Genomic DNA, 13,788 nt, shown 5'->3' on the forward strand with positions numbered 1-13,788 from the left:
AGACACGCCTGTACCTAGAAGATCCGAGAGGACTTCTAGACCTCCTATTCGATATGGTCTTCTTCTTGAAGGGGATCAAGATGAACCCGATGTTGGATGTGATCCAAGAAACTTCAAGGAAGCAATTTCTGATGCGGATTCAAATTTATGGCTTGAAGCTATGCAGTCGGAAATAGATTCGATGCATACAAACCAAGTTTGGTCTTTAGTAGATCCTCCCGATGGAATTGTTCCAATAGGGTGTAAATGGATCTACAAGAGAAAGCTTGGGCCTGATGGTAAGGTATTGACCTACAAGGCGCGATTGGTGGCGAAAGGTTATACTCAAAGACAAGGAGTTGACTATGATGAAACCTTTTCACCAGTTGCAATGTTCAAGTCCATAAGAATCCTTATTGCCATAGCTGCTTGGTATGACTATGAGATATGGCAAATGGATGTGAAGACTGCTTTTCTTAATGGAGATATTAAGGAAGAAATCTATATGAAGCAGCCTGAGGGGTACACATCCATGGGAAGCGAGCATAAGGTATGCAAGCTTCAGAGATCAATTTATGGTCTAAAACAAGCATCAAGAAGTTGGAACCAGAAATTTGATGAAACAATAAAGGATTTTGGTTTCATCAAGAACCCGGAGGAACCATGCGTGAACAAGAAAGTAGTTAAGGATGCTGTGACATTCTTAGTACTTTATGTTGATGACATCCTACTCATTGGGAATGACGTAGGGATGTTGCAGTCAACAAAGATATGGTTATCAGATAGATTCTCGATGAAGGATTTGGGTGAGGCATCCTATATTCTAGGGATACAGATCTATAGAGATAGATCTAAGAGAATGATAGGACTCACTCAATCAACCTACATCGACACCATATTGAAACGGTTTTCAATGGATGGGTCCAAGAGAGGACATCTACCCATGTGTCATGGAGTTTCTCTATCCAAGTCTATGTGTCCCAAGACTGATGAAGAGATAGAGAAAATGACACATGTACCATATGCGTCAGCCATAGGTAGTATCATGTATGGGATGATATCTACCAGACCGGATGTAGCATTTGCTCTGAGTGTCACGAGCAGATATCAAGATAATCCCGATCAAATGCATTGGAAAGCCGTGAAGGACATTCTTAAGTACTTACGAAGGACTAAGAATATGTTCATGGTATATGGAGGAAGAGAACTAAAATTGGAAGGCTATACCGACTCTAGCTTCCAAAGTGACGTGGATGACTCGAAGTCAACCTCTGGATTTGTGTTCATGCTCAATGGCGGTGCTGTCTCTTGGAAGAGTTCCAAGCAGTACACCACAGCGGATTCCACCACTGAGGCAGAATACATTGCAGCATCAGCTGCTGCTAAAGAGGCCGTTTGGATGAGGAATTTCGTCCAAGAGTTGGGCGTTATTCCGGAAGTTGTTGGTCCAGTCCCGGTGTACTGTGACAACACGGGTGCCATTGCTCAGACAAAGGAACCAAGGTCTCATCAAAGATCCAAACACGTACTGAGGAAATACCACATCATCCGGGAGATCGTGGAAAGAAGAGACATCACTGTCGAAAGAGTGGCCTCTGCAGACAATATCGCTGATCCACTTACTAAGCCCTTGCCAGGACCATTATTTGACAAACATCGCGAAGCAATGGGTCTACGTAGTATGACTAGTTGGATTTAGGGCAAGTGGGAGATTGAAAGAGTGGGTGCTCGGTGAGCCAACTTGTGGCTAAGGGCTTTGATGACTCTTTGTATAAACAATCTTTTGTTTAATATAATTTACACTTTTATTAATGGCAATGACTTTATCTTTCTTCATATTGTTATATTGTGATATACTATTGTTGTTTTGATAAAGACCTTGAATATACTATAGTGTATGTAAGATGTGGTAGAACATGGGGATGTCTATCATGAAACACATCTTATAGTCACTGTATATTCTAAACTGTTCCTAGTCAATTGAGCCGTCCGATAATAAGGATAAGGATCGCTCGAGTTTGAGACTAGCATTTGCGATGCAGAGTACCACGTTTCATTGGTAAGGAACATAGAGATGTTCGAAGCATGCAAATGGATATTCATACGATGAATGATCGAACTACCCTATCCGGACTTTCCAAGTGGTTATCACTTATCGAGTGGATAAAGTCCGCGGTTTTGGTTGTACACCATTAGTCCTTACTACTTGAAACATCATTGAGACTCTATATGCTAGTACTGTGCTTTGACTCGTTTACCGACTCTATTGGGGTCATCAGGTGTCGGGATTGGGTACAGTTACAACACATATAGGAGTCGATGCTTTGTTGTCAAGGATTTACCACATACTTGCGAGTGTAGATATCCTATGCGATCTGAGGAGATATTAGTGTGACGAATCTCTGGCCAGAGTACATGATGTGTTTTAAGAAATGGTTTCTTAGTAACACATGCGATGTCACTATTTGATCTTCAAGATGTATTGCATAGTTATCGAATCTCGAGCGACTCTCGATATACCAATGGTTGTTGATTCGATCGGGATATATGGATGAAGGGACCGTACTGTACGCTAACCAAAATCTATTTGTTCTTGCAGGCACTATCAGTGATACCTAGGGAATCATGGGGCGATGTTGCTAGGCGCTCTTACCATGATTCGATGGGCAAGTCGGAAATTGTTGTTCCGAGTCACAAGGAGTTGTGAGCCCACGGCTAGCTGTATCCTTGAACCATTGAGGGTCACACAGAGTAATGGATTTTTAATCCCCGTTGAGATAGTTAAATTTAAAGAGTTAAATTTAATGAACATAGAAGTTGGACTTCTTAATTATGAGTAGAGGAGTAAGATTTCCTAAAATGACATAGGGATGGGCATTTTTGGAAATCACTGAATTCGGATTCAAAAAAATTTATCTTGACTTTAAAAGGTGCAGAAATGGTTTCTGTGCACATTGGTGAAATCGGTTTATCAATCGGAGTCACGAAGAATTTTATATTAATTTCTGAACATGCGGGCTTTGCTTGTCGGGCTTGAACTTATGACTAATGGGCCCTAAGCTGTTAGCGGCCTACATTATAAATAAGTTATTGCAGTACAGAAATTACACACAACAGGTCACAATTTTCGAAAACCCTAGTATTTTTCTCTCAATAGTGGCCGCCCCCTTTCTCCCCTCTGCTCGAAAAATCCAGTCTGTGAATTTTGAATTAAAGTCTGGTTTAACGGATCAAATTCGTTAATCTCTTCGTAGAAACTTCTGATAGATTTTTTAGTGCAATCTATCAGAGGGATTAAATATCCGTTCGTGGACCTGATTGAAGAACAGTTCCTCCATCAGTTCCAGGGATATACAACAAGAGCAGAGCAATCTGTTGGTGTCCATAATCTCGCTTCGAGATTGGAGGTAAAAATTTATAATCGTTATTTAATTTTTATACACACACAATTTAATCGTAAGGTTGATACCCATTATGGAATTGTTCCATATAAAATTTTTAAACTTCCGCTGCACCGGGTATCAATCCTGATTGATCTGATCGTCGCGTTCTCCAACAGTGGTATCAGAGCCAGGTTGCTCAGATCAAGCGATTAAATTAATCGATTGTACAAAAATTTTTAAGCCTCGGTTTTTGAAACAAAATAAATATTTTAAAAATAAAATTTTTTTTTTCCGGGCAAAAACCCGGGCAGCGATGGTCGCTGCCCCGGGCAGCGCACGGCGCTGCCCTACGCAGCGCCCAGGGCAGCGCTCGGCGCCGCCCATGGGGCAGCCGGGCTGCCCGGCCCGAGCCCTATGGGGCGCGGGCGGCCCGCGGAAAAAATTAATTTTTTAATTTTTAAATTAAATTTTAATATGTTAAAATTCTATTTTTGGTCCGATCGAAAATTGTTTTTGATTGGTCCACGAGGCATCGGATCGAATTGTTCGAGTCCGAAAATTTTAAAATTGATTTTTGGATAAATTTGAATTTTTTGAAAATTTAAATATTTTATCCGTTAAATTGAATTTTGAAATTAATTATTTTTGGTACGATTGATGATTAGATATGATCTTATGGATATATTGAGTAAAATATGATTTTATATATAAAATTGGATTTTATAGATTAAATATGATTTTATTTGATAAAAAGATAAAATATGATTTTGTATGTAAAATAAGATTTTATATATGAAATATGATTTTATCCTTTTAAATTTAAATTGCCATTGCATGTTATCCAATAAATTAATTTTGAATTAAATGTTATTGGATAAGGATGATCGATTGCCATCACCAATTTTGTAGGTGTATGTTAGGAATTTACATTTGTTTTTATTGTTGTTGGATTTATTAATGGGTCTGGTTTATGGCCCAATATGAATTGTCATATGTAATAAAAGTGGGCTTGGTTTATGGCCCGTTCCCACCCCTTAAAAATGTATCCCCTACTTGTCATTGTTATTTATTATAAATACATTAGATTTAGTGGGAGATCAAGATTTGAAGATGGAGGTCGGCCCAGCAGACAATAAAGACAGAAGAAATGTAAATTGGAATCTCAATGTAATAGGATTGCATTGCATACTGCATATTACCTAGGATTGGACTAAGACTCGTGATTGGCAACCACGGGTCAATTAAAATGGAATCAATCATCCTATATAATATGTGATATTATTGTTGTATGCATGTTTTAGACAAAATTGTGTGAATCCGGCAAGCATACAAAATTTTAAAAATGATGAGACAAATTTTCATAATTAAAATCCCTCATTTTAAATATGATTTAAAATTGATATCAAGATAAATAAAGGAAATTTAAATTTGTTTAAATGTTCCTACCTTCCATCAACGATCAATGTATGAGATGCTACCCGCGGATACGGTCCGACTCATATTATTGGGGGGGCCCGTTCGTCGGAAAGCTGTACATTGGATTGACACATGTTGTAAGTTGGGTGGAACTCCCATGGGATCGGCTCATATTATTGGGGGATCCACATGGCGACCGTCCATCACAACTTAATATTGATGGGTCATCTTGACATGTCACAATAAACGGCGTCATATTATTGGGCCCTTATTGGACATGAGGTAAAAACATGGAGGTTGCTTTGGAAGCAATTGGGCTCTACCTTTTGAAAATTATGGTTGGCTGATATTATTCGGGACCATAGATTGTCAATTGGACTCCATGTTCTCACTAAGGAAAACAGTTTCCCATTTTCACTAGAGGGTAGTGAAATCGTTAAAATAGTGGGAGTGAGATTCATAAAATAAATTTTGCCTATTTTATGTCTTAGTAAATTACTTAAACAATCACTGATATTTGTCTGTTTCTTTTCAGTATTTCATAAAGATGAATTCGCGTAATCCACTTTTCTCGATCCTCGAACAAAATAAGTTGACTGGCGCAAACTATACGGAATGGTTCCGTAAGTTGAAGATTGTCTTGACTTCGGAGAAGATGCTCTACGTGTTAGAAAAATCTCCTCCGAAGGAAGCACCAGCTGACATAAGTCCGGAAGAGTTAGCCAAACTTGATACATGGTGGGACCATGATATCAAGGCCAAATGCTATATGCAAGCCTCGATGTCTGATGAACTCCAGAGGCGATTTGAGGACACCGTGAATGCTGCTGACATTCACGTACAACTCAAGGAACTTTTTGGGGCTCAATCGAGGGCTGAAAGGTTCGCTACTGTAAAGGAGCTAATGACGTGTCGCATGCGTGAAGGGACTTCGGTCCATGATCATGGGGTACGAGTGATTTGGCTCATACAGAAGTTGGTAACCCTTGATTTGGTGTTGGAGCATGAACTCAACGTGGACTTACTACTTCTGTCTCTTCCTTCTTCGTTTGACGGATTTGTGGTGAATTTCAATATGAACAAGATAGAGGTCTCCCTTGAAGATATGGTCAATATGCTTGTGACATATGAATCCACATTAAAGAAGGATAAACCGGTTTTCTTGGTGGGCTCCTCTTCTTCTGCTAAGAAGGGGCCAAGTATAAAGGGTAAGAAACGTTCTGCCCCACCCAAGAAAATCGAACCCGAGAAGAAGTACAAGACAAAGGCTTCAAACATGGAAAAATCCAAGGATGTTTTCCATTACTGCAAGAAGCTCGGTCATTGGAAGCGTAACTGCAAGGAATATCTAGAGCAGTTGCGAACTGCGAAGGGTATGTTCTATATTGAAATAAATGTTTCACTTAATACTACTTCTTGGGTATTGGATACCGGATGTGGATCTCACATTTGCAATGATTTGCAGGTGATGACAAGAAGTCGCAGGCTTAGAATGGGTGAGACCCAGCTGAGGCTCGAAAATGGTTCCAGAGTTGAAGCTAAAGCTGTGGGAGATGTTTATTTATTTTTGCAGAACGGTTTTAAGTTACTTTTGAGAGATGTTTTATTTGTTCCGGATTTGATTAAAAACATTATTTCTGTTTCTATGCTTGATAGAGATTGTTATTCTTGCAATTTTGTGAATGGGATTTGCAATATTTACAAGAATGAATGTTTGATTGGAAATGGACAACTTGAAAACGATTTATACAACTTAAAACTAAAAGACGTTCCAATAAATTATGTTGATAAACCGGCAACAACAAACAAAAGTAAAATCGATAGCCAAAACCCGGCAAACCTTTGGCATGCTAGGTTAGGTCATATTTTCTCAAGGAGGATGAACAAGCTAGTGGGAGAGGGCATGTTTGATATGTCTGATATTAACTCTCTACCTACTTGTGATTCCTGCCTGAAAGGAAAAATGACTAAATCTCTTTTTAAGGAGAAACCTGAGCGTAGTCAAAATCTGTTGGATTTGATCCATACAGATGTTTGTGGTCCATTTAGAGTTGGTACTCAATATGGCCACACCTACTTCATTACCTTTACTGATGATTATTCGAGGTATGGGTATTTATATTTAATGAAATATAAGTCTGAAGCGTTTGAAAAGTTCAAAGAATTCAAGGCTGAAGTAGAAAACAAGCTAGGTAAAAGTATTAAAGCACTTCGATCGGATCGAGGTGGAGAATACTTAAGTACCGAGTTTTTGGACAATCTAAAAGAGAATGGGATTCTCTCTCAGTGGACTCCTCCTATGACACCACAGCTTAATGGTATATCGGAGCGTCGTAATCGAACTTTGTTGGACATGGTTCGGTCCATGATGAGCTTCACTGAGCTTCCACCTTCGTTTTGGGGCTATGCGCTTGAAACGACGGTATTGTTGTTGAACAACGTCCACACTAAAGCAGTGGACAAAACACCATACGAGTTATGGAATGGCAAAGCTCCTAAGTATTCGTACTTGAGGATTTGGAGATGTCCTGCTTACGTGAAGCGGACAGTGGGAGATAAGTTGGATAGTCGATCCAGCTTATGTTATTTTGTAGGGTATCCGAAGAATTCAATCGGATATTATTTCTATTATCCTGCTGAAACAAAGGTGTTTGTTTCAAGGAATGCCACCTTCTTGGAGAAGGAGTTCTTATTGGATAAGAAAGGCGAGATGATGGAACTCGAAGAAATTCGAGAAGAACCCGAAATACAAAATAACGATCCTACACCTCAGGAACCATTGATAGACACGCCTGTACCTAGAAGATCCGAGAGGACTTCTAGACCTCCTATTCGATATGGTCTTCTTCTTGAAGGGGATCAAGATGAACCCGATGTTGGATGTGATCCAAGAAACTTCAAGGAAGCAATTTCTGATGCGGATTCAAATTTATGGCTTGAAGCTATGCAGTCGGAAATAGATTCGATGCATACAAACCAAGTTTGGTCTTTAGTAGATCCTCCCGATGGAATTGTTCCAATAGGGTGTAAATGGATCTACAAGAGAAAGCTTGGGCCTGATGGTAAGGTATTGACCTACAAGGCGCGATTGGTGGCGAAAGGTTATACTCAAAGACAAGGAGTTGACTATGATGAAACCTTTTCACCAGTTGCAATGTTCAAGTCCATAAGAATCCTTATTGCCATAGCTGCTTGGTATGACTATGAGATATGGCAAATGGATGTGAAGACTGCTTTTCTTAATGGAGATATTAAGGAAGAAATCTATATGAAGCAGCCTGAGGGGTACACATCCATGGGAAGCGAGCATAAGGTATGCAAGCTTCAGAGATCAATTTATGGTCTAAAACAAGCATCAAGAAGTTGGAACCAGAAATTTGATGAAACAATAAAGGATTTTGGTTTCATCAAGAACCCGGAGGAACCATGCGTGAACAAGAAAGTAGTTAAGGATGCTGTGACATTCTTAGTACTTTATGTTGATGACATCCTACTCATTGGGAATGACGTAGGGATGTTGCAGTCAACAAAGATATGGTTATCAGATAGATTCTCGATGAAGGATTTGGGTGAGGCATCCTATATTCTAGGGATACAGATCTATAGAGATAGATCTAAGAGAATGATAGGACTCACTCAATCAACCTACATCGACACCATATTGAAACGGTTTTCAATGGATGGGTCCAAGAGAGGACATCTACCCATGTGTCATGGAGTTTCTCTATCCAAGTCTATGTGTCCCAAGACTGATGAAGAGATAGAGAAAATGACACATGTACCATATGCGTCAGCCATAGGTAGTATCATGTATGGGATGATATCTACCAGACCGGATGTAGCATTTGCTCTGAGTGTCACGAGCAGATATCAAGATAATCCCGATCAAATGCATTGGAAAGCCGTGAAGGACATTCTTAAGTACTTACGAAGGACTAAGAATATGTTCATGGTATATGGAGGAAGAGAACTAAAATTGGAAGGCTATACCGACTCTAGCTTCCAAAGTGACGTGGATGACTCGAAGTCAACCTCTGGATTTGTGTTCATGCTCAATGGAGGTGCTGTCTCTTGGAAGAGTTCCAAGCAGGACACCACAGCGGATTCCACCACTGAGGCAGAATACATTGCAGCATCAGCTGCTGCTAAAGAGGCCGTTTGGATGAGGAATTTCGTCCAAGAGTTGGGCGTCATTCCTGAAGTTGTTGGTCCAGTCCCAGTGTACTGCGACAACACGGGTGCCGTTGCTCAGGCAAAGGAACCAAGGTCTCATCAAAGATCCAAACACTAGTAGAAAAGTCGCAAAAGACTTCGGTTATTAACTGAAGTCGTAGATAGATAAGTACCGAAGTAGTGTCACGTGAAGTAATAGGTACTGTTTTACTTCGCGTTATAACCGAAGTCGTAGCCATGAAATTGCCGAAGTCTTTGGTCGGTTCATGGAGCCAAAACTGGTTCAGGATTGGGCCGATGCCGAAGTAAAAACATATCTTTTACTTCGGCAATTTCATTAATTAACGAAGTAAAAGAAAATCATTTACTTCGTTAATTTCATAAATTCTCGAAGTAAAACATATGCTTGTACTTCGTCGATTAATGAAATTGCCGAAGTAAAAGATATGCTTATACTTCGGCAATGATAATAATTGACGAAGTAGAAGAAAGTCTTTTACTTCGGAAATTTCACTAATGGACGAAGTAAAAGACATTATTTTGCTTCGTCAATTACTATCATTGCCGAAGTATAAGCATATCTTTTACTTCGGCAATTTCATTAATTGACGAAGTAAAAGGCATTATTTTGCTTTGTCGATTAGTGAAATTACCGTTCCACTACATTAACAATAATTACACAATATAAATATATTTTTGAAACATAAAATAGACTAATGAGGTTCATAAATTATTCATCTCAAAACAACGAACATCCATAAATTCACAAGTATATCCACCAAATTAACCAAAAAATATGCACGTAACCACAAGTATTTCCACAAAACTAAAAGTGCATCTATAAAAAATAATCAAATTCTAACTCTATAAACACTAGGGAAAAAAACTATACATTAATCCATCCTTCAACATATGATCTATCATATTTGCAGGTGTTCTCTCATGCCAATGCCTCCAAGCCTGAATCAATCCAGAGACATATATCCTTTATCAGTAACTAATACTTGCAACAAACTTAGAATGCAAAGATTTGACACATTTATATAATTTGAATTTAGGTGCTAAAACAAACAATATCATAAGTTTGTTTCTGGATTTTACTCACCGAACTTAGCAGGTCTTCTAGTTTCTACTCATTCCTAAAAGAGTTATTCTTTTGTCCGGTCAAAATTTCAAATATCAGAACTCCGAAGCTGAACACATCCAATTTAATGGAGAACTGGTCATGCATTGCATATTCCGGTGCCATATATCCATTGAAGTTATATTCACTGAAATAAAAAAAGAAACAAAAATCATGGAACCAGTATTAAATTCATTACCTGTCCAATTGGTTGTGGGCCTCTAAATTGAGTACCCTAGTGTACAAGTAATAGACAACAACAATACCACAATATCTAAAACTAAAAATGATTGATTAGATTCATAAAATCATCCATACAAACAACGACGAATATTCATAAATCCACAAATTCACTTTTTTTCCTACACATAATATATCGGTGAAGAGAAATTCCTACATCGTTATGGTCGTAGCGAACTATCGCTATTTTTGCGAGGGACTGCACAACTAAAGCTGAATGAGTTATGGTAGCTCCTTTTGGTCGTCCCGTGGTACCTATGGGAATCAAGAAAAACAAAACAATGATGATCTAAGTTAAGAAGTCGATCGAGTTTTCGGCTTAGAGTCTAGAATCAACACACTGACAGATGAATAAAAAAGGAGACAACTTATACCTGAGGTGAAGCAAATTATTGCAGCTCTTTCGGGCGCCCAAACATAGTCTAGATTAAAAAATCTCTACAAAATCCAAACGGGCTCTAAATCAGTAACATAACAAAATTAGTGGCATATATTTATTTTACCAGCCATCAACATTCATCACATCAGGATTTTTTCTATAGAGGCGCAATAGGCATAACGCTGCCTTCTTCCTCACTAGTGGTCTGACACTACTAGAAATCTGGAGCAAGATAAAAGTTTAGCATCATTGATAGCTGCATCAACATGGATCCTTCAAATTGGTATTCAATAACGAGTAATTTTTGAACATCAAGAGCTAGGGATTCAGCAAATTCTCTCCCACCAATATTTCCAACCTGAACAAAATGACGGGATTGGACACAGTAAAGGGCAAAAAAATCAAATTCAAAGAACATGGTATACAGAGAGATAAGAGGAGATCTAGGAATACCAATGTTAAAGCTAGACACTGAAAAGTCTCATTACGCCCGATAATATCATCCCGCACTGTATTAATTGCTAGTCTAAAAAAATCATGATTCTCATTGAGAAGGCATGATGTGACTATAAATCCAACCTGAAAAATACGAGTCCATATAAATTCAATGAACAAGTGATAAAAACATATAGATGATCCTAAACGGTGAAGAATGATATGATTATAGGTAATATCATATATCACTGTAAGGTAACTTTTGGCCAAAGTAATGATATAAACGAAAAGAGACATAATTTATTCTCTGTTTATTCCAAAATCTCCAAATGAAATAGATATAGAAATGTTGATGTAAACTCTTTCAAATATAAAATACATTAATCCTCTTGAGAATATTCAGATACTCTTTATAATGACCATCAAACATATCCTTTGATTTTCATCTTTTTCTATTGACACTTGACAGCATACCTTCGTATTCCAGAAAAAGCAAAGCAACTAATTGCATTACATTCTAAACACATCAACAAGTTATCCTTCAAGATTTCTAATTCAACCTAATGGAGCATGGTGGTGATGAGGTAATGTATTTTACAATAAAAAGTGCATATATTGGTATACAGCGACAATAATAATTGTTTTTATCAGGGTATTCCAGTGTTAAACCTGTAGGTTTAGTAATTCATTCAAATTTCACTAATCACAGTGGTAAAACCAACAACTTCATTCCCTTTGGATTCTCCACAAAAAATTATATCGATCATTACTATTTCAAGATATAAACTAAAAATAAAACCTAACCGTCCTTTTCCAGTAGTACAATTATATCTAAATACTAAACCCATAAGTTTCATTATTGTACAATTATATCTGAATACATTTATGGCTAAAAGAAACAATGCAACTGAAAACTTGGCAAAGGATGGATTAAACATACATAAATTTAGTCCAACCACCCCAACCAGCACAAACTAAACCCACAAGTTTCATAATTGTAAAATTCTTGCGGTGAATAAGAAGACATTGATGCAAAAGAGAATTACATCTGCACCTTTTTCTAAGGCAATCTTCCTGGAACCAAGAACCCATAGAGAAAGAACTCAATATCCGAAATTTAGTCGAAATTGAACTAAAAAAATAAACTAATACAAACTGGAGGGATGTTCTTTTCAGAAATCCAATTCAGCATATCACCACAAATACAACCAAGATAGCCTAAAAAACATGAAGATACTTAAAGAAAGATGATAAAATATCAAAGCTAGTAAAAAAGAATACAACATTACCCTCCCAATGGCTTCAAACAGGGATACATTGAAAGTTGCTGCAGTTTGAATGACTTGAGGGAAGCTAGTGGCTCCCGGAACTGGGCCCATAAACTTGTTGTATTTCAAAGCAGAAGTAAACATCACGGCTGTCATAAAGTACTCGAAAAAAATAGCAAGGATCATACGGATATCGTAAATTAGAAACATCACTGAAAAACAAATAGAAACAATATTATGGAAGTAGCAAATGAATCACAGAATCTATCAATTTGACTTCAGATCTAAAAAACTATATCCGTGAAATGAACTTGTAAAACAAGAAACAGAAAGGACAACACAGCAAATTAAAAACTTACAGAGTATAAATGAAAACACAAGTCATAAAAAGACTGGTGTTCAAGTTGAAATATCTCTGTCAGATGCACTAATAACAAATTTAATCAAGAATAGGGAACCAAGAGGAAAATCAGTGGAAACAAGAATGAATCGCTTCACATAAATTTTTTGTACAAATTATCACTCAAATCATCATAATATTCCAATAATGACCAATACCTTGAGAATTTCCAACAATATCACATTACCTAGTTCGACACTAAAATAAGCGAGACATAAAAGGGACAAAAATCGAAATCGAGCGGCCATTTTCTAACCTTCGGGTAGCATACTATAGTCAAGAATAGGGCTGGAACCTTGCTGTAACTACCCTAAAAACTTCAAGAATCAGAGCTAGACAAGGATGGAAACCGAACATCACTTGTTCCATGGTGGTTGAGTGGCGGCAGCTCGCCGGAGAACCTAAATCGCAGCTAAAATGAGCAGAAAGTTATGGACTTGGCTCAAATACTAACTTGAGCTTTGAAACCAACCTAGAACACTAATAATCGAAAAGAAATAGTTGTGGAACTCACCGGAGAAGACGCACGGAGCAACAGGTCAGGAACAGGGTTCGGTTTGGGCATAAACGAGCATAAAACATGGTGAATCATGGTTCAAATCGAAGCTACTGATCTTCAGTACCATTTTGTTTCAAAATATGGAAATCGATGTTGAGGTATACACCACAGATTTCCAACAAAAACCAATACAATCCTTTGCAAGAGGACCATAAATCTTTTCCAGACACAGTCGACCTCTCCGGAGCTGCGGTGGACTGGAGGGATTGAGAATGGAGATCGAGAAAGAGATCGAGAGAGGAACCCTAAAGGAGAGAATGGGCTTGTCTACGCAACGGGAGTAAAAAAGAACCGATTCTACCTATTACTTCATCAATTATCCATTATAAATTTAATTTGGCCATTTTTTACTTCATCAATTATATAATTCGAAGTAAAATGTAACTTAAAATTTTAAGTGAAGCCCGTATTTTTTATTTGACGAAGTCTAAAA

General features: G+C 37.9%; 1 protein-coding gene and 1 long non-coding RNA gene across 2 annotated transcripts; both read right to left on the reverse strand.

The window, feature by feature from the left end:
• Positions 1-9,698: 9,698 nt before the first annotated feature.
• On the reverse strand, positions 9,699-10,844 carry LOC140867840 (uncharacterized). The gene is made up of 4 exons (XR_012145285.1): positions 10,689-10,844; positions 10,472-10,569; positions 10,057-10,222; positions 9,699-9,911 (listed from the first exon to the last, which is right to left on the reverse strand). It is a non-coding gene; the product is annotated as an uncharacterized lncRNA (long non-coding RNA).
• A 63-nt stretch (positions 10,845-10,907) lies between these two features.
• Positions 10,908-13,385, reverse strand: LOC140861767 (beta-D-xylosidase 4-like). Its single transcript, XM_073264780.1, has 5 exons — positions 13,311-13,385; positions 13,053-13,208; positions 12,418-12,545; positions 11,147-11,272; positions 10,908-11,051 (listed from the first exon to the last, which is right to left on the reverse strand). The coding sequence occupies exons 2-5, from the start codon at positions 13,063-13,065 to the stop codon at positions 10,908-10,910; spliced, it is 411 nt and encodes a 136-aa protein (XP_073120881.1). The 5' UTR covers positions 13,066-13,208; positions 13,311-13,385.
• Between the last annotated feature and the right edge of the window lie 403 nt (positions 13,386-13,788).

This window comes from Henckelia pumila, chromosome 4 (genome assembly GCF_033568475.1).
Source record: "Henckelia pumila isolate YLH828 chromosome 4, ASM3356847v2, whole genome shotgun sequence".
Taxonomy (NCBI): Eukaryota; Viridiplantae; Streptophyta; class Magnoliopsida; order Lamiales; family Gesneriaceae; genus Henckelia; species Henckelia pumila.